Source organism: Melanotaenia boesemani, chromosome 16 (assembly GCF_017639745.1).
Source record: "Melanotaenia boesemani isolate fMelBoe1 chromosome 16, fMelBoe1.pri, whole genome shotgun sequence".
NCBI lineage: Eukaryota > Metazoa > Chordata > Actinopteri > Atheriniformes > Melanotaeniidae > Melanotaenia > Melanotaenia boesemani.
This window is the reverse complement of record NC_055697.1, coordinates 3037803-3062798: the sequence shown is the minus strand read 5'-3', so window position 1 is coordinate 3062798 and position 24996 is coordinate 3037803. Positions and strand designations below refer to the sequence as shown.

General features: G+C 44.6%; 1 protein-coding gene across 1 annotated transcript in view; it reads right to left on the bottom strand.

Moving 5' to 3' along the window:
- Positions 1 to 77: 77 nt before the first annotated feature.
- Positions 78 to 24996, bottom strand: part of ttc27 (tetratricopeptide repeat domain 27) — a 94661-nt gene continuing 69742 nt past the window's right edge. Inside the window, exons 13-20 of the mRNA XM_042010094.1 lie at positions 14829 to 15056; positions 14394 to 14492; positions 14147 to 14199; positions 9626 to 9791; positions 7695 to 7892; positions 4330 to 4441; positions 2732 to 2829; positions 78 to 669 (exon numbers count right to left, since the gene is read on the bottom strand). Coding sequence (XP_041866028.1) covers positions 547 to 669; positions 2732 to 2829; positions 4330 to 4441; positions 7695 to 7892; positions 9626 to 9791; positions 14147 to 14199; positions 14394 to 14492; positions 14829 to 15056 — 1077 coding nt within the window. The 3' untranslated portion in view covers positions 78 to 546. The remainder of the gene's footprint in view (positions 670 to 2731; positions 2830 to 4329; positions 4442 to 7694; positions 7893 to 9625; positions 9792 to 14146; positions 14200 to 14393; positions 14493 to 14828; positions 15057 to 24996) is intronic.

The following is a 24996-nucleotide window of genomic DNA, read 5'->3' as shown; positions in this document are numbered from 1 at the left end:
CCTAAACATTGCAGTTTTTTTTTTTAGACAAAATCTGTAACTTATTTGTTTATTTGAACCTTTAACAGACAAAAGTACAAAGAAATTATCTTTATTGTGCTTAACTTTGATGACACAACAAAAAAAGGATGGAGGAAAATAACACTGATCTGAGAACAGGCGAGGGTGTCAGGATTGGGTATAAAATCAGATGTTCTCCTGTTTACTGAGACAAGATCGATGCAGTTTGATGAAAAGGCTGAAACATTTCCATGAGTTCGTTCAACAAACTGATGGGAAAAAAAGATGGCTGCTAGCATGATCCACTACGTGTTCCGTGGTTCAAAGTTTGTTCCTAAAAGTCAGTTTACATGAAGTTATTTAATCATTTTTCTTCTCAAAAAGAAAAACACTCATAGCCTGAATCAAAACTTTAAACATTTTATGAGTCACAGTCATCTTCTTCGTCTGGTTGTAAATGTAAAGGTGTAAAAACATGGAAGTGAGTCCTTTAACTTTCTATTTGCTTCTCTCAGCCAGGCAAGGTGGTGTGTCTTCAAAGGGTCACTATGATTGGTCACGCAGCCGTCCACTCAGATCCTGCAGGTCAGCGACGAGCTTCTCCAAAGCTGCGACGTCGTCCTGGAGATCAGCGTGGACTCGACCTGTGGACACGTCCGTGTGCATTTGCTGGAAGGAAAGACGGAGGAGGGATGGAGGAGGGATGGAACACAGAAGTAACAGGTTAACATGAAAGTCTGATCAGTTTATTGATGGATACGTTGAACCAGTCTAAGGTGAATTGGGGTTCAGGTCTTAATTAGATCCACATCTGCAGGTTTAGACATAATTCCATTCAGTTTAAGATCAACTCTGTTAGTGGCGGATGAAAACCGGACCCTGGTCTACAGATCCAGGGGCCTCATTTATCAAACTGTGAGTAGCACAGCAAACTAAAGGCGGCGTCTGCAGCACAAAAAGGAAATGTGGTGCACTTCTACTTTCAGATTTATAAAAGTGTGCACGCGTACGTCCTACACCTGTTTCCGTTAATAAATCAGAATCGACTCTAAAGTGGGCGCATGTGAGGGAACGCCTTCCCACGCCCACATGGTGGCTATAAATGGTCAGGTGGACGCCGGTGATATATATTCATCACATCAGTTTCATGATGGCTCAGGAGGGAAAAGGAGGGAAGAAGTGGAAGTTTTCGTGGTGTGAGACAGAGATCCTGATGGACCACGTTAAACAAACTGATGGGAAACGGAGTGATGGAGGCATGGAGGTAATAAAAAGGAGAGTAACTTGTTCTATCTTTTTCATCTTTCTGACAGAATAGACGTGACTTCAGTTTGTATGATGAGGTGAGTCAGTTCAGGTGGTCAGGATTACTACACACATGTGGAAATGTACACGTATGTACATTTAGAATAACATCTAGACCTGAAAAAGTTACTCCGATCATCATGTGGAATACAGAATTTTCCGATCCCAAATACCTGGAATTAAATGTTTGCTGGTTTTAAAGATCCATGCTGTGTAAATATGTGAAACAAATTAAATATTTAAATAAAAACTATATATAATGCACATAATAAACTATAGAATATTTAATATATGAAAGAAAATGTATTTAAAATGTATATAAAATAATCAATGTTATAGGTTTTAAATAGAAATATAAAAATGTTATACTTTTATTAATATTTGCATGAAAAATGTGTTTTTATTTACACTCCAGTGTTTTCATTTAAAGCCCAGGTTTTCCTCCAGGCGGGGGCTGCTGCCATTGTGATCGCCCCGTCCGGGTGGTTGGCGGGTCCCTGCGCTGCATCCTCATGGTTGTGGTGCAGGACCTGGCCGGCCACGATGTGGGTAGTTCCTGCGGTGGCTGTCTCTGAGCTCATGGTGGGGCGGTGCCCAGCATTAAGCCTGAAATTAGGGAATGGGGTTTGTCTGTGGAAAATGGGTGGGTGGGTGGGTGGGGGGCCTTTGTGTGCTTTTTCTGTATGAGTGTGTGAGGGGGGGTGATAAGGTGTGTGCTTTTAATTTGGCTAGGTTAAATACTTGGGTATCTTAAGGCTCATCTTTTATTTTTAATTTGTTGTTGAAATGATTTGAATTTGGTATTTAATTATTGCTGTTTTCTCTTTTGTATGAAAAGTGCTGTATAAATAAAATCTGATTGAGTTACTGACTGATATTTAAGTCCAAGTAGATGATTCTAATGAAAATCTGGGAGAGGGAAGTTTGAACCTTCTTTAAAATAAAGTTACAGTTTGTTTCCCAAACCTCATTCTTGTTCACAATCATTTAAATAACCACCAGTGTGTGTGGGTACTAATAAAAGGCAATCATTAACGTATAAATGCATCTAAAGTTTTTTCTGGTGCACCTAAACTAAAAAGTTAGATGCACCAGTGCAACCAATGCTGAAAGTTAGTCTGGAGCCGTGTAATATCACATGTACTTGCGTGTTTTGTCGGTTCGATGCTGACAGGAACACATGCAGACGTGTTGTGTCCCCTGGAGGCCTCCGTAGGCCTGAGCAGCTTTTTAAAACGACTTGAGAGTCATCCTTATGTATAACATGAAAAAACAACCTTAACCTGGACAAAGTGACTAATTACTGGTTACTGACATTGTTATTGAAGAGGAGAAGAAGGAGGGGGAGGAAGAGGAGGAGAAAGAGAAGGAGGAATAGGAGGGAACAGGAGGAGGAGGAGATCTCAGAGGGCTGGGTAGACGCTACCTTGGCTTTGGTTGCCAGACTCCTGAGGCTGAGGCGGGTGGAGGACAACATCTGCAGAGCTTCTGCTGGATTCTTCTTCTGACTGCAGCTGACGGTCACTGAGAGACAGAAGAAGTCGTTCAGAGACCAGACTGAAGGTTTTACTGGGATGAAGAACCTCATTCCAGTAAAATCTTTCTCTGGTGTGGAAGCAGATCAAGTAAATGTTTGTTTTTGTTTTTGTTTTTGTTTTTTTATCTTTATTTAACCAGGAAATGATCCATTGAGATTAAAAATCTCTTTTCCAAGGATGTCCTGGCTGTCCAAGATGACACAAGAGTACAAACAAACGTAGGACATTTAACAGGTATGCAACAAAATCTTCAAGGGTTAACGTTGGAGGAACCGAGTCGCTGATGTCTGAACTAAGAGATGCTGAACATGGTTGAAAACCTTAAACAGACCAAAGCAGGAGGTCTCACCAACTACTGGAACATCAGTTCAAATAAGAGCATAAAATATGAATGTTTTATGTCTTTTATTAGAGAGAAATTCCACAGCTGGACAGAAATGCTGCTTAGACCTGAAGCAGCCGGGCCACATCTGGCACACAAACAACCACGACCAAGATGAACACTGACAGTTAAACAAGGTTTTAACAACAACATAAAAAATCACAGATTTTTTAACATTATTAATAAATCATGAAGAATGATGCAACAGCAATCTGTAGGAAAATACTAAAGGAACATTTTTTGGGAATAACAGGAATCTTGGTATATTGTAGCTATGTTAATGCATGCTCCATATAAAGAAAGGTTCTTAATACAACTGTTAAATTATAAGTTGTTTTTAATACATATTTTTTAAATTAATGCATTTTTGAAATTTCTTTCTGACAAATATTGGAATCGGCCAAAAAACTCCACATCGGTCGGGCTCTAGTTTTGCTTTCTTGAAAAATAATCTTTAAACTAAATAAAATAAATAAAAAAGGTTGTAAATGTCTTATTTTTACCAGGCCACTGAATTGTAAAATGTTTTGTGTGACACAAATCAAAAACATCTCTTGCAGAATGTCACATGCATGACTTTTTCCCACTCGTTTCTCGCATGTTCCCACCCATTTTCCGACTTTTTCCCGTCCGTTTCCTGCCTGTTCCCACCCATTTTCCAACTTTTTCCCGTCCGTTTCCTGCCTGTTCCCACCCATTTTCCGTCTGTTTCCCATCTGTTTCCTGCCTGTTCCCACCCATTTTCCGTCTGTTTCCCATCTGTTTCCTGCCTGTTCCCACCCATTTTCCGTCTGTTTCCCATCTGTTTCCTGCCTGTTCCCGCCTGTTTCTCGCATGTTCCCACTCATTTTCCGTCTGTTTCCCATCTGTTTCCTGCCTGTTCCCCCTTCGTGGTTAATCACTGTTAGAACAGCAACGTTAGAAAATTAACGGCTTGATGTGAACTTGGTAAAAATGAAAATATGCAAAAGAAGACAAAGTTTCTTCATGTTTGCTTGTTAAAACCAATTAAACAAACAATTCCACATGTTTTTCTGAAGAACATCTTCCATGTTTGATCCTCTTCAATGTAAACTGAATGGATGGATGAAGTGATGCTCTCACCTTCCCCCAGGTGGACGGCTCTTCGGATCACCTCCCTGAACAGAGCTGGTTCCTTCTCCCAGCCTCCCGTCTGAACCTCACAGCGAAGTGCTTTAGACAGAAACTGCAGCGCCTGGAAAACAACACCATCAGCTTCACTGATTCAGCTGAAACTCACTTATACTTCTTCTGAAGACTCGAGCAGAAACATGGAACACGACGACAGATTTACTGCCGAGGCCGTGCAGCAGGTTCACAGCAGGACTGTTGATGCATTAAATTTCCTTTCATTTCTGAACGGGTCAAGCTAGACAGAGGACTTTGTGGTGGATTGTGTCCAAAGTCCATTCACAACTGATATTCTTCTGAGCCGGAGGTGAGAAGGAGGCCCAAATCACCATGTTTACTCCTCCTCACTGAACAGCATCTATCTCCGGCCTCACCTCCCAAACCACTGCTACTGGGTCGGGACCACCTTACCTTCTGTACCTATTCAGCCTGCTTACATTACAACTTCAGTCAGTAACAGAAGGAAGTAACCATGCCAACAGAAAAGTTGTTGATCAGTGGAAGCAAATGAATGAGTGAAATAACAGCAAATCCCACCCAAGCTGAAAAGGAAACAACGAGGATGCCGAACAGGAGCAAGGCAGAGACAACAGAGGCAGAAATTCAAACCAGTTCTTCCAACTGCTCTGATGGGAAATGTGAGGTTGTTAGCTAACAATATGGATGAGCTTGAAGCACTAACAAGGACACAGAAGGAATAGGGAGAATGCAGTTTTATGTGTTTCACCGAGATGTGTCTGTATATTGCTTTAAGACTGCAGGAGCGGATCAAGGCAACAAAGTTACACACAGTGAGGAAACACAGTGTTCAGATAAGAAAGAAGCTCTGTTTCCACCAATCGGTTCAGCTCGGTTCTTTACAGCCTGATCCCTGTTGGGTTTCCACAGCAACCGTACTCTCACCTGGTAGGTGGGGCATCGGTCAGATAGCAGTAGATATGCCAGCTACATAACAGTGTGACGTCATAGCGGTGCAACGCCTTCCTTGAATTCGAACGAAGAAGAAGGCAACCCATGAAGAAAGGCGGAAAATGGCGGAAATCCAGCAGGCTGTCTTCCTTCTTCTTGTCTGAAGAAATTGAAGCTCTGGTGTTACCAGTTTGGACTGCTACCCAGACTCTTGTGGCCATTGACCATGTACAAGGTCTTGATTAGCCATGCCAGTAGACTGGAACAACTAGTGAACTCTCACGTTAGGAAGTGGCTCTGGCTTCCCAAATACCTCAGGAGTTTTGGACTCTACAGCAACGGGGCCCTGTCACTACCAATTTGTAGTCTGGTTGAAGAGTTCCAGTGAGCCAAGGTGAGGCTGGATATGTTCCTCACTGACTGCCAGGACCCTGTGGTTAGAGGCGCCCTGTACCCAGCAACAGGGAAGGGGATCCCAGCCACATCTGTACTACAGGCCAAATCTGCTCTTCGTCCCTCATAGCGTAGTGGGACATATCCAACAAGGCAGAGGAGGCTTTGGCTATGGAGCTCTAACACCCCTCTGGCAAAAGGCATCTGCACCTAATGACGAACCATGGTGGTAGAAGAGGTGCTCCAACAGCAGGAAGCAGCCAGATGTTCCAGGACCATAGGACAAGCTAGACAGGGCTGCTGGATGAGGTGGGAGGATGTCGAGAAGAGAAAACTCACATGGAGCGAACTCTGGGGCATGGAATCTAACAGGCTTACCTTCATCGTCTGAGCTACATATGACGTGTTGCCCTCTCCCACAAATCTGCAGCTATGGTTTATAAAAGACCCATCTCGCCCCCTATGCACAACCCCTGCAACACTCAAGCACATCCTGGTTGGCTGTAGGACCAGCCTCATTCAAGGCAGATACACGTGGAGTCACAACCACGGTCCTCAGGTGTCTAGCTGATAAACACAAGTGTAAGAGGGTATCCATCAATGCCCAACCCCTCAACAACCAGAATGACACCCACCATTGATTGTTCAGGAGGGGTGAGAAGCCAAAAGTTAGCCTCCAAAACCCTGATCTGACCCCAGTGAACAAAGCCAGAGACTGGCAGATGTAAGTCAAACTCGAGCATAGGCTCATTTTCCCTCCACAGACTGCAACAACTACCCTGCAACCAGACCTCGTCCTCTGGTCTAATTCCTGCCAGACCGCTTACATCATAGAACCGACAGCTCCCGGAGGCAACGCCATCAATGAAGCAAGTGGAAGAAGCTGCACTATTCCAAACTGGGACAGAGACAGAGGCTGGAAGATAAGGGTGTACCCAGTGGAGGTAGGGTGTAGGGGCTCCTTAGATAGCACAACAGTGAAGCTCCTTAGTAGGTTGGGGTCAGGGTACAGGCCCAAAGACAAGCCATCAAAGAGCTGGCCAACACTGCTGAGAGGACGAGCCAATGGCTGCAGCTGAAGCGGAGCGACACCACCTGGACCGCTAAGGCAAACAACTAACCGCGGGACACACAGCCAGGCTTGATCAACCTGTGGATGGTCGTGCCTCAGCAGAGGGTGTACTGTATTGTGATGAATGGCCGAAACACCCCTTGATGGTGAGGTACTCAACTAACAAAGTGTCCCGTCTGTGAAGCCTTATAGCAGCCCTCCGGCAAGAATGGTGTAAACACTAGAGATTCGACATCTAGTCCTTTCAACAGAAGTTGAAACATGTCCCTGCTTTGCTCTTATTGCTTAGTCACACAGGAAGTGATGTCAAGCTCCACCCTTTAGGGTCGGATTGTAAGATTGGGACCTCAACGAAAGAGCCTCAAAAAAGTAGGACAGCTTGGATATTCTTGCATCCTTCCCAGTTTTTACCTGTGGAAACAGACCCGTCGGTGTTGGTGGAAACAGGGCTGAAGATAAAATGCTATCGCCCTCTGGATCAATATGTTCTACAGTTCATTATTTAAAAAAAAAACAACCACTACAACTTTATGATTTCCCCTTATGAGATTATCATAAAAGTCTTTTTCATTTTATTTACATAAAAAATGGCCAATGAGACACTTTAAACCCAAAGTAGCATCAAAATAAATAGCTATATATATAATAATAATAATAATAATAATGTAAAATAAAACTGTTAGACCTTTCTCACTGTTCAAGTCAAACTGTTCATAATCACCTAAAAACTCTTTAAATAGCCTAATTAACGGATTACATTAAGTCAAATGAGAACAGTCTAAATGTACTCATTTTTACTAGTTTAAAATTAGTCCCTAATCATTAATCCCTGAAGGGAATTAGTTAAACATTAAAATAAAATAAAATAAAATAAAATACTGGCAGTGTAACTGGGATTAAAATGAGGATTCTATATTTCACAGCTGATGTCAGAATTCTGGACCTTTTCGTTGTCCTCGGGGTCGGTGCTGCCGCCGTCACCGTACAGAACGGCGTACTGCCGCCAGATCTCAGCGTCGCTGCTGTGGCGGGAAGTGATCCGACCCAGAAGCTCCTTCAGTTTGGACTCCAGCATCCCTGCTGGCGTCCCCTGGCTGTCAGTCAGGTTCTCTACCACTGCTTTGACCAGGATCTGCAGGATCTACCACAGAGAGAAGAATCAGACTGAGGAAGTGTTGACAGTTTGTTTGGTTACATTTACAGGAAGTAGAACCAGCTGAAATAAACCTGAAATCCATCCACCCATCACTCCATCCATCTTCTGCCGTTTACCCAGTAACTTCCCTCTCCCCGGCCACATTCACTAGCTCATCCGGGGGGATCCCGAGGAGTTCCCAGGCCAGCTGAGAGATGTAGTCCCTTCCAGCATATCCTGGGTCTCCTCCCGGTGGAACGTGCCTGGAACACCTCACCAAGGAGACATCCAGGAGGCATCCTGACCACCTGGCTCCTCCTGGAGGAACAGCGACTCTACTCTGAGCCCCTCCCGGATCACCGAGCTTCTCACCCTATCTCTAAGGGAGAGCCCGGCCACCCTGTGGAGAAAACTCATTTTGGCCGCTTGAATTCGCGATCTAGTTCTTTTGGTCACTACCCACAGCTCGTGACCATAGGTGAGGGTAGGAACGAAGATCGACCGGTAAATCCAGAGCTTTGCCTTTTGGCTCAGCTCCTTCTTCACCACAACAGACCGATGCAGAGTCCGCATCACGCCTGTCGATCTCCCGCTCCATCTTTCCCTCACTCAAGACCCCGAGATACATGAACTCCTCCACTTGGGGCAGGACCTCATTCCCAACCTGGAGAAGGCACTCCACCCTTTTCTGGCTGAGGACCATGGTCTTGGATTTGGAGGTGCTGATTCTCATCCCAGTTGCTTCACACTCGGCTGCGAATCGCTCCATGAAACCACAAATGTCTTATCAATATACTAATGATAAGACCGAATATCTACTGAGACCTGCTAAAGTTATACCTCAAAGGAAAGCCCATTAACCATCCATCTGTACTGACCCTGCAACACCTCCATCATCGACTTCCTTTTAGAGCACCATCTGCTTCTTGTTTGCAGTTCTCTAAGAACTGGACCTCCTCCTGGTTTTGACGAACTATTTGACAGTCTTCCTCAGCAGGACAGACATCCTCACCACAGATCAGCTGTCTGACTCAGTGACCTTATGTACAACATCCTGCAGGACGCTGCTAAGGACAGACTCATCCTCAACACCTGCAGAGGATGGAGGTGGAGGCTGGATTAGTGAAACATCCACCCGTCATCATGACGATCCACTTTTTTACCTGCTATCCTCACTAAACCAACTCCAGCTCAGCTGCTTTGTGGCGCCACCGTGCATCAGAAACGTCTTCTTGGCTTTATTCCAGCCATAGAGGAGCATTATTTTTCTTCTTTTCACACACACATAGAACTTTCTGCTCACTGGTTGATCTTTGGCTGCTCCTGATTGGACGTTACCGTCAATCTAAGCTCTCTGATTGGTGGAAAGTCTGACAGGAAGTGGCTTCATCATCATGTCCAGGTCTAATAAGAGGTCTCTTAGCAACATAATAGTGATGGTGATGTTTTTATAAATAATGATGTTATCATGGATCATTGTGGATTTACCAGATAGAGTCTCTGAATACACTAACTACATTTAGTGGCTGGATTGTAAACCTCCTGGACGGGATAGAAATGCCTGGAAAACCTCCGTAGATTATCTAAAGGGTAGCTATCCATCACAGTTTACCCCACAGAGCTACACACCACCGCTCCTGAGATACTGGTGATGGTAGAAGTGATAGTGCTGAGGGTTGCCGGTCATCTATCAGAGTTTTTAGGGTTAATGTTGGATGGGACACCCTGTACCGTCTCACCTGGATGTCTTTGTAGTTTTCCTTCAGGTCCATCAGGCGGTGGTATGCCTTGATGGCTTCAGCAAAGTCCCCGATGTCAGTGCTGACCACGATGAAGTTCTCCCAGATCTGCCAGTGCTCGTAGTTACACTTCAGGGCCTCCTGTAGGGTACGGAAGGCTTTGTTCCTGTCCACAAAAAGACACAAATCAGAGGTAAATAAGATTCACTGAAGAAAAATATTACGGCTGGAAACCTCGACTCATTTTGTGTTAAAGGTAGTTTCTGCTGAATCAGCAGCTGTGGTAAGCAGGTGTAAATAAAAGCTTTCCTGCTTTGCTTTCCAATTTCAGGCCTGAAAGCACAGGTTCCAAACAGCAGCTGAGAAAGGCTGATTTTACACTCCCACCATCCAGCAGAAGACCCATCACTGAGCGTCCTCTCAGAGCCAGACCGTCCGTTTCCATGTTGTTTTACGCTTTTATGGTAAAAGTGCTAAAATGAAGCACAAATGAGTTGTTGTTGCTGGTCGAAGGAAACGACAGCAGTGAAGATGATGGTTCAAGTGTTTCTAAAGGTGCTGATCTCCTGGAATTTCAACATAATGTCTCCAGAGTTTACAGTTTGTGGGGAGAAAATCCTACTGAAGCTGGATGTAAGGGTGAGATGTCTGGCCAGAGGAGGAGAACAGGACTAAATTCAGCACAATGCAGGTGCTGCCGCTCTGCAAGACATAAAATATGCATCCAGTTCCTGCCATGTGATTGGCTAATTAAATATTTTTTATATCTAGAACATTTCTGAAGAAATCTAGATGGGTGTAAACTAGGGCTGGGCGATTAATCTCAATTAATCTCAATTACGATCTGGGTTTTCAACGATCATTAAAATGAAGTGATATGATGTTTTGCTCCTTCTCACTTTACTCTGGTGCTGTTTTCAGTTGCAAATCGAGTGCCAATGGCATTGCAGCGCTCTGCTGCAGACTCCTCCCACAGCCCTTAACGCTCAGCCGCAGACTCCTCCCACAGCCCTTAACGCTCTGCCGCAGACTCCTCCCACAGCCCGTAGACTCCTCCCACAGCAGTACCGCTCTGCTGCAGACTCCTCCCACAGCCCTTAACGCTCTGCTGCAGACTCCTCCCACAGCCTGTAGACTCCTCCCACAGCCCGTACCGCTCTGCTGCAGACTCCTCCCACAGTCCGTACCGCTCTGCTGCAGACTCCTCCCACAGCCCTTAACGCTCTGCCGCAGACTCCTCCCACAGTCCGTACCGCTCTGCTGCAGACTCCTCCCACAGCCCTTAACGCTCTGCTGCAGACTCCTCCCACAGCCCGTAGACTCCTCCCACAGCAGTACCGCTCTGCTGCAGACTCCTCCCACAGCCCGTACCGCTCTGCTGCAGACGCCTCCCACAGCCTGTACCGCTCTGCTGCAGACTCCTTCCACAGCCCTTAACGCTCTGCCGCAGACTCCTCCCACAGCCTGTAGACTCCTCCCACAGCCCGTACCGCTCTGCTGCAGACTCCTCCCACAGCCTGTAGACTCCTCCCACAGCCTGTACCGCTCTGCTGCAGACTCCTCCCACAGCCGCTGTGGTCAAGCCGCACCATAGAGCCGTATATGACGCAGATTTCAACATGAAAACGAAACGTCTCCAGACTCATTTTTCCCAGATCACACCAGGCAGAGCATAGCTGCTGGTCTAGCTACTGGGACGTGGTGGAAAGAAGCTAGTCTGGATTACCACAGACATACTGGCTCTCTCTCTCTCTCTAGATAAAAATTCACATTATTAATGTGAATAATGAATAACTGTGTTAAATAATCGAGATTTTAAATTAAAAATAATCATGATTATCATTTTTGCCATCCTCGAGGAGCCCTAGTGCCAATGCATCTGCACGGTCAGCAGACAGTGGCAGCCATGTTACAGAAATATAGTGTTGAAAAAAAATTGATTATCAGATAGTAATCGATTATAAAATTTAGTATCAAGTTAGATTTTAATTAGCACGGGTATTCATACATTAATGCCACTTTGGCGTATGCTGGTTCATGGAAAGGACAAGCCACCTCTACTCATTTTGAACAGAGGCCCCTCCCCAATCCGGAAGCGCTCGCCAGAAGCTGGTCCTCGCGCTCCGAGCTACAGGAAGAGCTGGAGACGTTCACCTCCGCTCCATAACCAGCCTGAAGCTGCTGCTGGCTTACAGTCAGATCTAACTGCCTTTTAATGTAAGCTTTGGTGACAGAAAAGGTCCTAATGTGTGTGAGAGCGGGACTTCACACGGACATACTGGCGTGTTTGTGTGCATGTGGGAGGACCGCAGCTAATGCATCGGTAGTTAACACTAGGAGTCTCAGGATTTTCAGTTTCTCCTGCAGTCCCCCCTCCCTCCACCACACCTCATCACCTCACCTACTGACCTGCTGTTTTTCAAATCAGGTACTCAGGCAGGTTTTCGGACCCAACGAGCCGACGGTTCTCAACACAGTCCGAACATCTGTGTTCTAACTCTTCATTTTGTAAACATTAGATCCACCTAGTTCTCCGTCCACCGCCAAAATAAATGCGAGCATCCATTGTACATGTTTGTGATGAGAAGTCTCTGCTCCACCGTCACAGCAGAACAACATGGAAATAAAACCATGAGCAAAATGTTGTGAACAACATTTCATGCTCATTCACCTGGTCGCCTTCCATCCTAACCATGGATTTTACTTGGGAATTTAAAAGCTTGTGATTTGCTCCCCCATCCTCTTCCAGCCAACACTCAACGTTCTGTTCTGTTCCAGTTTTACTCCTTTCTATCGTCTCTGTCTAAGGCCAAAAGGGAAATATACAAACCAGGAAGTGATCATGTGTATAAACTCAAGTTGGGACATAACTCAGATTATTAGGTTGTTGTGGTAAATACAGTCAGCTGATTAGTTTTTATCTCACCGTCTGACCTGAATCAGGGAGAGAAAATGTTCATTTATGTGTTTGCAGGGAAAATAATTTTACAAGTGAAACAGTTTGATTCTGGATTTCTTGTTTATTTTATGGATGCAGATGATTTGCTGGAGTCATGCCTGCATGCAGCAGCTCCGTCTTCCTCTCTGCCATGTCAACCATGTGCATGCTAAGCGCACAACGGCAGCGGTGAGAAGAGAGAATGTAACCAAGCTTCGTGGGGTTCGCCTAACTCAGTAGGTTATAACTAAATAATAGACGGAGACGGGACATCCCGTTCCGCGGGTCTTCCACTTTACGGCAACCAAGAGGGGACATATTTCCCCCTCAACCTTAAAATATAAAAGAATCAGATGTGTCGTTCCAGGAGGAATATCATGGTGACCTACACTATTTACTACGGATCTAAAACAAGTCCAGCCAGAGCAGATCCGGTCTCTGCTCCTGCTGCAGGGTTAAAGCGCTAGTTTACACGAGAACAGGGAGTTGATGAGATGATGGCGGGGGATTCAGCCTTAAGACATGTTCCCAGCTGTGGGACTTCTCGTGTTAAATGCTGAGTCATCATTGGTGAAAATGACATTAATTTTATATAAATTTAAACTGGTTAATCGATGAAATTCATTCTGTTCCTCTGACTCACTTTGTTACTGTTTCTGGACGGTGTGTGCGTAATTCCAGTGTTACACACACACAACTGCACTTGTTCAGTAGAGTTGCTACGACAACAGAGCATGCTAGTTGGTGTTGCTATGACGACAGACACATTCTCTCTGCTGAGTCAGTCAGACACAAAGTCAGAGCTCTCAGCTGATTTCTTGAACAGTCGTTCTTCAGAAAAACAAAAAGTCGTATCAAACATGAGCAGAAGACGCGACCGAACAAACGCCAGACTTCGAGTGCCCGACGTCACGCGCGTTTCTGAATTTAACAAAACTTCAACTGTGATTGGGTCAGAACTGTAAAAGATATTAAAATGTCCTAAAAGTTTTATCTTTCGTGACCCCTTTAAACTTGAAAAAACGTTTCTACGTGAGTCTGAGTCATGGGGCTCCACAGTAAGGCTTTTGTACGGCACAAGTCCAAGCACACACACACAGCTACCCGACGTCTGAGGAACAGCAGTGTGTGCAGCATTGGTAGCCGTAACAAGCAGCTGGACAGGTGGACCTCATGAAGTGGACGGTACGTGGATGTTGAACTAAACCCAACAGGATCAATGTTCCACAGCATGACTGAACTGCAACATAGCACAGAAAAGTGAAGGTAGAACAATAAACATCTTAACCTCACTATCCATGAAACATTTACTTATATTCTCAAATATCAGAAGAAGATATTTAGTATGTTCTGTTTGATCACTTCAGATTATAATAACAACCTTCTAATGGATGGCTGGATAAATTCATTCCCACTGAGCAGAATGTCCATAAATACACCAAAAAGGAAAAAGGAGCAGAAATATAGACGAACAGTCTGGGCATGAGCAGAAAAAAATGCCCCGTCGTGATAGACTGGAGGTTTTTTATTGGAAAAGTAAATGAAGAAAACTGAACAACAGTAACAGCAGGAGTCCAACTCACTTCATTTTGAGGCGGATGTAAGCCGAAGAGAGGTTGTTCCACGCTTCAGCGTTCTGAAAGACGGGCGTATGGGGGGATGGGAGGAGGAAGGAACATTAATGAGCAGAGGAAAAAACAGATCCTAGAGATGGACTCTTCTCAGCAAACAGTCTAGAATCAGATTCAGGTCCAGCTTAGCTGAGGACTTCAGTAAGGAAAGCTCATTCTGGTGGTTATGGTCCTGTTGATGGAGTGTGTAGGTACTTACATCTGGCTCCAGTCCCACACACCTCTGGAAAGCCTTAGCAGCTCCCTCGTAGCCCTCCAGGGCAAAGTAGGCACATCCAAGAGAAAACCACACACCAAGCTGCACAAACACACACATGGAAAATTACCAGGAGTCAGAGAGGTTCCAAAGAAGGTTAACAAGCTGGAACGGCAAAAATGAAATAATAATGACAACAGAACTAGTCAAGATGGACATGATGACAGGAGGCGCGTAACAATCATCTGTGCAATGATCCACAGTCATCAATCCAACCTGGAAATCCGGATCAATCAGAGAAGAACTGAGATTATTGTGAACTGGGGCTGTATAAATAAAGCTGAATTGATTTAATAAAATGAAACCGTTTCTTGGATGGATGTGAAATTAGTGTAGAAAATGTGGTGCAGGACACGAAACTGACTGTTGCTTCTGTACCTGTAAGCTGTTGATCTGGAGCGACTGTTCGAAGCACTCCACACACTGCTGGAACTCCTTGTTACGGAGGTGCAGCAGCGCCTTGGAGCGCATGGCCCTGGCGCTGCGGCGGCCCGACAGCTCCCACGCCCGGTCGTAGTACTGAGGCTCCCTCAAGATGTCTCCCAGTAAACAGTACAGAGTGGGAGTCTCCTTCTTCTCCAGCTCCCTGCGCACGATCTCCTCAGCCTGAGCAGACAGCAGAAAGCTTGTTGGAAATGTTTAACAAACACGGGAGTGATGAAGAATGTGTGGAACACAAAGCTTGACAGAAAAACTGGGAAACAAACACTGAGGGTCGTGTTTCAGGTGCTGGAGAATATTTGGACTCGTTGCACTTCAACTTGCCACCACTTGCTCTGCAGAGCGCCGTGGAGCGGTGTGAGGGGGGAATAATGAGCAGGCAAATTCCTGAATATGAACAGCATCAGTCCGTCCACTGGAAGTGGCACAAGGTTCACGAGTGGAGCTCTGTCAGCGATCTGAGGGAGCTTTGCTGTCTCAGAAATAACAAAATTTACCTGAACAGGATGCACTGCATTCGCATCCACACGCTGCCATGTTCCTGCTGGCATGGCTGGAACAGTGGCCACATAAAAGGTAAAGGGACTGTACTTCTACAGCCCTTTTCCAGTCATACATTTTTTTAACACATGCACAGGTATGGAGGACCAAAACTCCCAAAATTAAAAATAAATACAGAAATTTAAAAAATGACTCAATAAACAAACTGATGAGTCAAACATTTAAAAAATGGTTTTTCATTAAGAAACCCATTAAACATGACAAAAATGTATACATGTGTGTGTGTGTGTATATATATATATATATATACATATATATATATATAAATATATATATATATACACAATTATACAGTTATATATGTAACTGTTTAAACTTTGTGTTTATAATCGTTTTTATTTACTTTTCTATCATTTTCAGTTCAGTTTATTTATTTATTTAGTTGGTGATTTGTGCGTCTTGTCGCATTTTGTGAAAAAATTTATTTTTATTTATTTAACTGAACTGTATGAAGCAAGTATGCAAGCAAGCTAACGGATCGCTGCTGAGTGATGTAGAGCTGAAATAAACGGGACAAAACTGGGAAGACGATGCTCCAAACTGACCAGGAAAGAGCTGAGAGATGCAGCCGGAAAAGAGTCACTTCATTCGGGCAGTCGGTCCCGTCCTGACCTGCTGGTACCTGACAATGAGAGCAGTATTGAATAATCAAGTAAAATAACCGCCAAGTGGTTGAATTTATTTATTTTTCCTGTATATTTGTCCTTACAAGTGAGGGAAACCTGTATGATGACAGAATTAAAGAAAGGCTGGATATGCTCTACAATCCGAGAGGACCGTGTCTTTCTCTGGGAGCAGCGGCTGTGGTGGACCGGGACAGGAAGAAGGAAGAACGGTGGTTCAAGGAAGGTTCTGTCTGTTTTAGCTGAAACCTTCAGCGGACGTTAACAGAACATCGAGTTTTCATCTCAACAACCCAGGCAACGTTCTCTAAGCATCACGGCCAGCTTTACCAGAACCTTCCACCTGTTAGTTGTGCAGGTCTGCAGCTGGAACAGCCTCTCACTTACTGATCCACACCAAGCAGAAAACAGTCATCAGGGTTTTTCAGCTAACAGAGCAACGTGCTGAAGTTCCGGTAGTGTCCTGTTGAAAGTCAGCCATTTCTACAGGCTTTAAACCTTCATTTCCCTCCCGAGGCTACAAGCTGCAGAACCAGGCAGGCTGGTGGTGCAGGTCAGGATCTGCGCCAAGGAAACGAACAATACAAAAAAAGGATTTCTAAAAAAGTTGGCTAACTGAAATGTATGAACATGAAAGGTATTGAGCATGTACAGCACTCAGTACTTAGTTGGGGCTTCTTTTGCCTGAATTACTGTGGCTTTAATTTGATTGTTTTATGTATTATGGTTTTAATGACTGCAACAGAGCAGCTTTGGGATGTGGTGGAACGGGAGATTCTCATCATGGATGCAGCCGACAAACCTGCAGCAACTGTGTGATGCTGTCATGTCAATATGGAGAAAACCTCTGAGGAAGGTTTCCACCACCTGCTTCATCTATCACACCAGGATTAAAAAGGTCCGACCCGGTACTAGAAGGTGGACCTGATGAAGAGGACGACCCGGTACTAGAAGGTGGTCCTGATGAAGAGGACGACCCGGTACTAGAAGGTGGACCTGATGAAGAGGACGACCCGGTACTAGAAGGTGGTCCTGATGAAGAGGAAGATCCGATACTAGAAGGTGGTCCTGATGAAGAGGAAGATCCGGTACTAGAAGGTGGTCCTGATGAAAAGGGCGACCCGATACTAGAAGGTGGTCCTGATGAAGAGGAAGATCCGGTACTAGAAGGTGGTCCTGATGAAGAGGAAGATCCGGTACTAGAAGGTGGTCCTGATGAAGAGGAAGATCTGGTACTAGAAGGTGGTCCTGATGAAGAGGACGACCTGGTACTGGAAGGTGGACCCGATGAAGAGGACGACCTGGTACTAGAAGGTGGACCTGATGAAGAGGACGACCCGGTACTAGAAGGTGGTCCTGATGAAGAGGAAGATCCGGTACTAGAAGGTGGTCCTGATGAAGAGGAAGATCCGGTACTAGAAGGTGGTCCTGATGAAGAGGAAGATCTGGTACTAGAAGGTGGTCCTGATGAAGAGGACGACCTGGTACTAGAAGGTGGACCCGATGAAGAGGACGACCTGGTACTGGAAGGTGGACCCGATGAAGAGGACGACCTGGTACTAGAAGGTGGACCCGATGAAGAGGACGACCCGGTACTAGAAGGTGGTCCTGATGAAGAGGACGATGAGTGTATGTGGACACAAAAAGCAAAGTGCAGGTGTTTCTTATGGGAACTTCACATCAAGAATAACCTACACTGAAAACAGATCCAGTGGTTTAGATGACTAAAACAATCGAAGTGATGGAAAGAATGGAGCTAAAAACAGCCACTGCATAGTCACAGGAGTCATTGTGCAACCTAAATCTTGACCCAAAACAGAGAGAAGTAATGAGTTCTGCTCAGCAGAGCAGTCCTAAACATTATTTATATGCAGCAAAGCATTACTGTGTTCTACAATGTCCCTGTGAGTCAAACAAGAGGCGAGCCGTGAGTGTAGAGAGAGAGAGAAGCAGTGTTGGAAACAGACCAAACCACTCCAGACAAATGAATTACATCATTATTTTGGACCCCAGTGAGGACATAACATGGACTATTGGTTGGAACTACTACAACACATAGTTTAGGACAAGAGGAGAGAAGCAGACCTTTAATATCAGCCAAAAAGCACCCTGAGTAATCAGATTGGAGACAAAGCATGCTGTAATTGAATAAAAGAAACCTGGCAGACTGCTTGGGTTCCACTGAGGGCCCCGACAGTCGGGTCAAGGATCAGTTCCAACATTCACATCACATCTGCAGCATATTTTATGTGTGTTGTTTTTAAGGTCAAAATATACTTGCTGTTTAACCTTATGTTCGTGTAGCCAATAGGCTCCATCATGAGGGTAAACATGATCATACTTGCTAGTGTAGTACAGTTGTTACCGCAGGATTCCACTGGGGGGCGCATTAGAGAAATCAGACCAGGGGAGGATGGAGAGCTCACCGTGTGCGCTCGGGAGCGCCAATAAAAAGTCCAACACTATGCAGCTCTAGAATATAGAATATGGATAACCTACAAAGAATATGGAACAATGTGTCAATTTTAAGCTGCAATACGACTCAGAAATCCCTACAATACTCAAACATTTCCAAAGGTGGGAGCTTCACACGCTGAGAGAGGCATGCCAAATAACGATAAAGTGTGGTTAAAGTAGATGGATTCAGCCACAGTGGAGATGCTAAGTTGGTGACTTTAAAATGGGCAGAACTTCTAAGTGCATGGCCTCTATGTTGAGGGACATGTTTATAGATAAACTTGCACTTGAGCCTGAAGTTGACGTTGCACAGACTTGGACCTGTGGGGAGATCTGGAGACAGGGCCATGATTTTGGGATCACGATACAATACGAAGGAGGAGATCATGGAGATTTCGAGGAAAGAACAACCCTATGAGGCTGGTGGGATGAGACTGCATATTACAGGCAACTTGACGGAGACTATGGCAAAAAAGAGGGCAAGCTCCCGAAGCTGTGGAAAGCCGGGGTGAAAAATGGGATCATCCAGCCGGCAACACTCATCCTAACATTTAAAGAAGGATCTAAAAGATTCACGGATCATTGCCAAGCAGCAGACTGTGATTGAACCCGGGTTATGAATTGTAAGGTAAACAAACTCAGCTGTCATGAGGGTCGAATTTGAGATATTGAACTGAAATAACTGCATATGAATACTGGAAATTCACTGAGATGAAATCCTGAAGAAAATCAAATGATTCATCATAATTTTTGCTTTGTTCATTTAACTAAATTGTACAGAGAGGACAATGGCCACTGGAATTTCGTTTTGGGTATGGTGTAGCGAAGACAAACTTGACTATATGTAATCTAGTTTTGGGATGTGTGTGAGCATAAGAGGCTGTGGATGAGAGAGGGTTTGTGGATGTTTGGTGTGATGTTTTTTTTTATGTTCGTACGTTTTTAATTGTTATTGTTGGTTGTTTATCAAATTACAGTGGTTACTTTGTGGATTTTAATCAGACCCCAAAAACGAGAGCGAACAACTCAGCAACCTGCAGTGACTCGGCAACCAGCAGTAACACGGCAACTCGGAGCGACACAGCAACCAGCAGTGACTCAGCAACCTGCAGTAACTCGGCAACTCGGAGCGACACAGCAACCAGCAGCAAGGAATGCAGCAGGACATATCTGTTTGGTAAACACTCGTCTTACCAGGTATAGTCCGATATAACGTTGTTTACTGTCCTTCACTTGCCTTATATATCTGTACATGTCCCTGTTAACAGGTGTACATGTGGTAAACATACCATGATGCCAACAGAGGTGAAAAACGTCCGCTGCCAAGAAATAGATAAGCTAATGATGCTATCTGATAACACTTTTATGCATTGTTAGACTATAGTTCGGTGTATTTCTAGACACTCCATGTACATCTATTGTTTCATGTGCCTAATCAGCTGGGTGTTTTTAGCCTCGTTGTTATGTTTGTAGCATTTCCATCTACAGTGTTGATCACTAACTTTCTGGTCATCACCTGCTGGTAGCGATCAGGTAAAGTAAGTGTGGGTTAATTCCTTTAGTTTGACCGTTGCTCAGACACTAACTCAGACCAGCACAGAGAGCATCTATGACCTGCTGTCATGTAAATCACATCAATAACATCAGTGCTTGGCACCACTGTGACATATGTAGCCAACGAACCTGCACTTTGAAGTGAGTAGACCCAGAATTAGGGACCCAGCTACTGTGCTTTAGCAGTTAGCATCGGCACCAGCATTAGCTACGCACAGCTAACCATGAGCAGTTTACTGTCAATGATCTGCATTGATTTTTCCTCGACTTTGTATGTGAATGTTGTTAAACTAATATGGGTAGTTTTAGACTAGTTATGCTGCTCCCACATGCTAAGCTAACACCCTTTCTCTAACCTGGCACCTTTTTAAATTCCAACACAAACATTTGGATTTGTGAACTAGACTAGCTGCTACTGAACTGGACTCCTCCAGTAGTTTGTTGGAAAGGAAAGTCAGGTCAGCTGGGGGTCTGAACAGATCAACACCTGCATGGAAAAGTGACTCCAACAGAACATGGTGATCCAATCAAACAATTCTGGAAAATGGTATAATCACTGGCAAATCCAGAATATCCCTGATTTAAGATGAAGACTGGCTTTAACAGATAAAGGATTAATATGGCTTGCCTGGAAAACTTCAGAGCTGGATTTAAGCTTGTTTCTGACTTAAATGGCTCCTAAGTGACACAGAGACGAAAGCAGAGGGAGGGCAGAGGAAGTACCTGCACAGATGGAGAAATGTACATATACCGAGCTTTACATGAGATGTAAGGCTTGTAACATATTCCACAAGAAGCAAGAACTTTGTTCTTGTTTTTGAGGCTGCAAGAACTAGAAAAAAAGTTTATTTTGGTCTGGTTAGTTCTTTCTCCGCACAAAGCTTTGTCCACGAGAAGAAAGTTCTGCTCGGCTGATGCGTCAAGAACAAACCGGAAGATGTCCCCAGCCAGAAGAACAAAATTACATACTTTGTCCTCGTGGCCTCGAGAACAAGAAGAAAGTTCTTGCTTCTTGCGAAGGATGTAATGGGCTTATAAGACTCATGACACCTATTTGTTAGGGTGGCTGGTGTAAGATCAAAACCTGACCATGCTCAATGTCCAGCCTCATGAAACAGTTAATATTCATCTAATTGAAGGACCTGGAGATACTGTCACACATTCGTTCTGGACTTGATCTAATAAGTGACTTTCAGATCCACAAACCCTGAGAAACCAAACCTCTTCTATACATCCGCTGTGACACAAACTGCAACAGAAAGCATAAACTGTGATGTCTGTTTTCATGTTATCTAAAAGCCATTATATAAAGCAAAAAATAGACATGAAGAAAAACTAAAAAACCCTACCTACCTCCCTCCAGATATGGAGGCAGTGAAACTTTTATATATTTTATCAATCAGCTGGTGAGTGAGCAGAATGAGTGTCTTCTGTGAGAGAGCACTGCATTGGTATTGATTCTGATGACCCCCTCTGGAGGTCGACTGGTCCAGATGGACTAATAATGCTTTCCAAATAAAGTGAAGTGTGTGTTTGTGTGTGCATGAGGAATTTTATGCATCTACAGACCAGGACAAGATAGAGGGGCTGGAGGGGGTGATGTAACCTCAGTATCTGCTTCATCCACATCAAACAGCAGATCAGCTCCTCTGTGAATTGCTTGCCCAGCATTTCTGTGTGTGCATGTTGAAAGTAGCGCAGCAGCTGTGAAAAATGGCCTTGTCTGGACAAAGAAGTGCTGGTATTAAACGGTCCCTCAGCTTGAACAGTGAGAAAACAGCAAAAGCTCCCAGAGGGCAAAGATCTGTGTTTGTCTGTGTGTGTGTTGGCACATAGTGTTTGGGTAAAGTCTTGCATTTGTTCAGGCAGACATGCTGCTTTGTAAGAGCAGACCCAGGTTAGTGTGACTGGTGATGTTGCACGAAGCAGCAGCTTAACATGCACACTGCTCTGGAACAGTGTAAAACTTGGATCTAAGTTCAACATCACAGATGCCGTTCTGTGGTTTCATTTACAGCTTCCATTTGCATTGTGACAGGTTTTGAGATCTTATCTTTTGTGCAACTACTACCCAGTTCTGGGTGCTAATGCTAACAACATTAGGGCCTACAGATTGCTATTGCTCATCCTTATTCCACTTATTTTCTAAGCTTCTTCAATTTCCATCACGAATTTTGGAAAAACTTGTTTAAATTTATTTTTTCAAGCATAAAAGAAAATGTAAAAAAATAGAACAAGCAGCTTTCATTGTGGAATTCTTGTTAAGAGAAAACAGAAAATTCTGTGAACTGTTTCTCTCCCTTCTCAACGCTGGTCGGATGGGCCAACTAAAGGCCCATTTATGCTCCTCACGTACATAAATAGGGACATTCGTTTCAAGCGTGTCCTACGTTGCAGCCCTCTTACTTCCATGTGTCTTACATTGCCATGGTTATGAAGTCAGTTGCTCCACCAGAGGTCAGTCCTGAGTTCAGAGTTCACTTCTGCGTTCTAATGTGAGACAGTGGTTGGTGGCGATAAGGCACCGCTATAAAAGCTCCTGCCACCTCTACAGTTGTCCTTATCTTCCTCTTGTATGTCAGCTATCCTGCTCAACACTGCCCCCACAGTTTCCGGTGGTATTGCTCTGTTTGCTGTATCAAGCGACAGATGTGCAAGGTCCCTGAAAAGTAACTAAATTACATGCATAAACGACACAGGAAACGGACAAAAGTGTTAGTCTGCACATCTGTCTTCTGCTTCAAGCATAAATGGGCTAAAGATGCAAACTACTGGCAATAAAGAAAAAGAAGAAGAGGAGTGCTTTCACACAGACATGGATCTAGTATCACCTTCGACTGAGAACCTTTGGTGTTTTCTGGAGAACTGGGCTACGTTGACACCAGTTTAACCAGAACCAAAGTGGGCGGACTTTATTCTGCGGCAGAAAACATAAGCAGCTTGGAGATTTGGTCCTGAAAGCTGATGGTTAAGTTGTCAGGTTCTATTATAACCTATGGTTTTCCAAAACAAACAGAGTGAATTTCAGCATTATCCCCCTTGTACGAGTTGTCCGGTCCCTGTATGACCGGTGTCAGAGCTTGGTCCACATTGCCGGCAGTAAATCAAAATTGTTTCCAGTGAGGGTTGGACTCCGCCAAGGCTGCCCTTTGTCACAGATTCTGTTCATAACGTTTATGGACAGAATTTCTAGGCAAGTTGTTGAGGGGATCTGGTTTGGTGGCCTCAGGATTGGGTCTCTGTTCTTTGCAGATGATGTGGTTCTGTTAGCTTCATCTGGCCGTGATCTTCGGTTCTCACTGGAGCGATTAGCAGCCGAGTGTGAAGTGGCTGGGACGAGAATCAGCACAGCTAAATCCAAGACCATGGTCCTCAGCCAGAAAAGGGTGGAGGCCCTTCTCCAGGTCAACAATGAGGTCCTGCCCCAAGTGGAGGAGTTATCTCGGGGTCTTACTCACAAGTGAGGGAAGGGTGGAGCGGGAGATCGACAGGCGGATCAGTGCGCCGTCTGCAGTGATGCGGACTCTGCATCGGTCAGTCGTGGTGAAGAGGGAGCTGAGCCAAAAGGCAAATCTCTGGATTTACTGGTCGATCTACGTTCCTACCCTCACCTACGGACACGAGCTGTGGGTAGTGACCGAAAGAACCAGATCGCAAATACAAGCGGCCAAAATGAGTTTTTTCCGCAGGGTATCCGGGCTCTCCCTTAGAGATAGGGTGAGAAGCTTGGTGATCCGGGAAGGGCTCAGAGTAGAGTCGTTGCTCCTCCACACTGAGAGGAGCCAGATGAGGTGGCTCGGGCATCTGGTCAGGATGCCTCCTGGACGCCTCCCTGGTGAGGTGTTTCGGGCACATCCCACTGGGAGGAGGCCCCGGGGAAGACCTAGGACACGCTGAAGGGACATTTCTCAGCTGGCCTGGGAACACCTTGGGATCCCCCCGGATGAGCTGGCAAATGTGGCTGGATAAGTGGCATAAGCGATGGATTGATGGACGGTTTTCATCATATTTGGATTTCAACATGATCTTCCATAAATCCAAGCGGAGGCTGTGATTGGCCGATTTCCTTAGTTGTAGCTGCTGCAGTGGTCATAGCTGGTTTATTTACTGAAACAATGTGTTTCACAGCGGTTGATCTTGCTGCTCCTGACTGGACAATAGCAGCAATTTAAGCTCTTTGATAGGTGGGAAGTTTGACCGATGTCACGCTGTAAGAATCAACCATTTCCAGCAGCTTGGATGATTCCAGCAATGAGACGAGACCTAGAAAGATAGTAACTATAGCAACCACAGCTGCATATATCCCTCCTCCTCCGCCTATGGCAGGGGCCTTCAAATGCATTTAGCCTGGGGCCAACTATATATATATATATATAATGTTGGGCAACAATGAAATTTTTTTTTATCATGATCAATTGCATTGTTACACGAAAAATGTTCTTTTCCTCTAAAAGAAGGCCTACTCCTTTATGAAGAAAATGCAGTGAATTCTGGTTTACAAACACTAAATCAGGGGTGTTCAACTTGCGGCTCCGGAGCAGCAAGTGGCCCTCTGGATCTTCCACAATGGCTCTTAATACATGGCTAAACATGCTAAAGAACTAATGTTTTTAAATACAGATATAATACCCTTCAGTTAATGAAAGAAAAACTCACAATGGTCACAGAAATAACTTGAATCTGACAAAAGTAATAATAAATAAAAATTCTATGAAATTTAACCAGTGAAGGTCAGATATTGCTTTTCAACCATGCTTCAGCAGAATTATTTTTAAAAATAAACTCATGAAACAGGCCTGGACAAAAATGACAATCACAATATATACAATAACTTCCATCCATACACCTTCACTGCTTCATTATCCAGATTTCTGGCCTAGAAATTCTCTAACCTTTCATTCTTAGCTCGA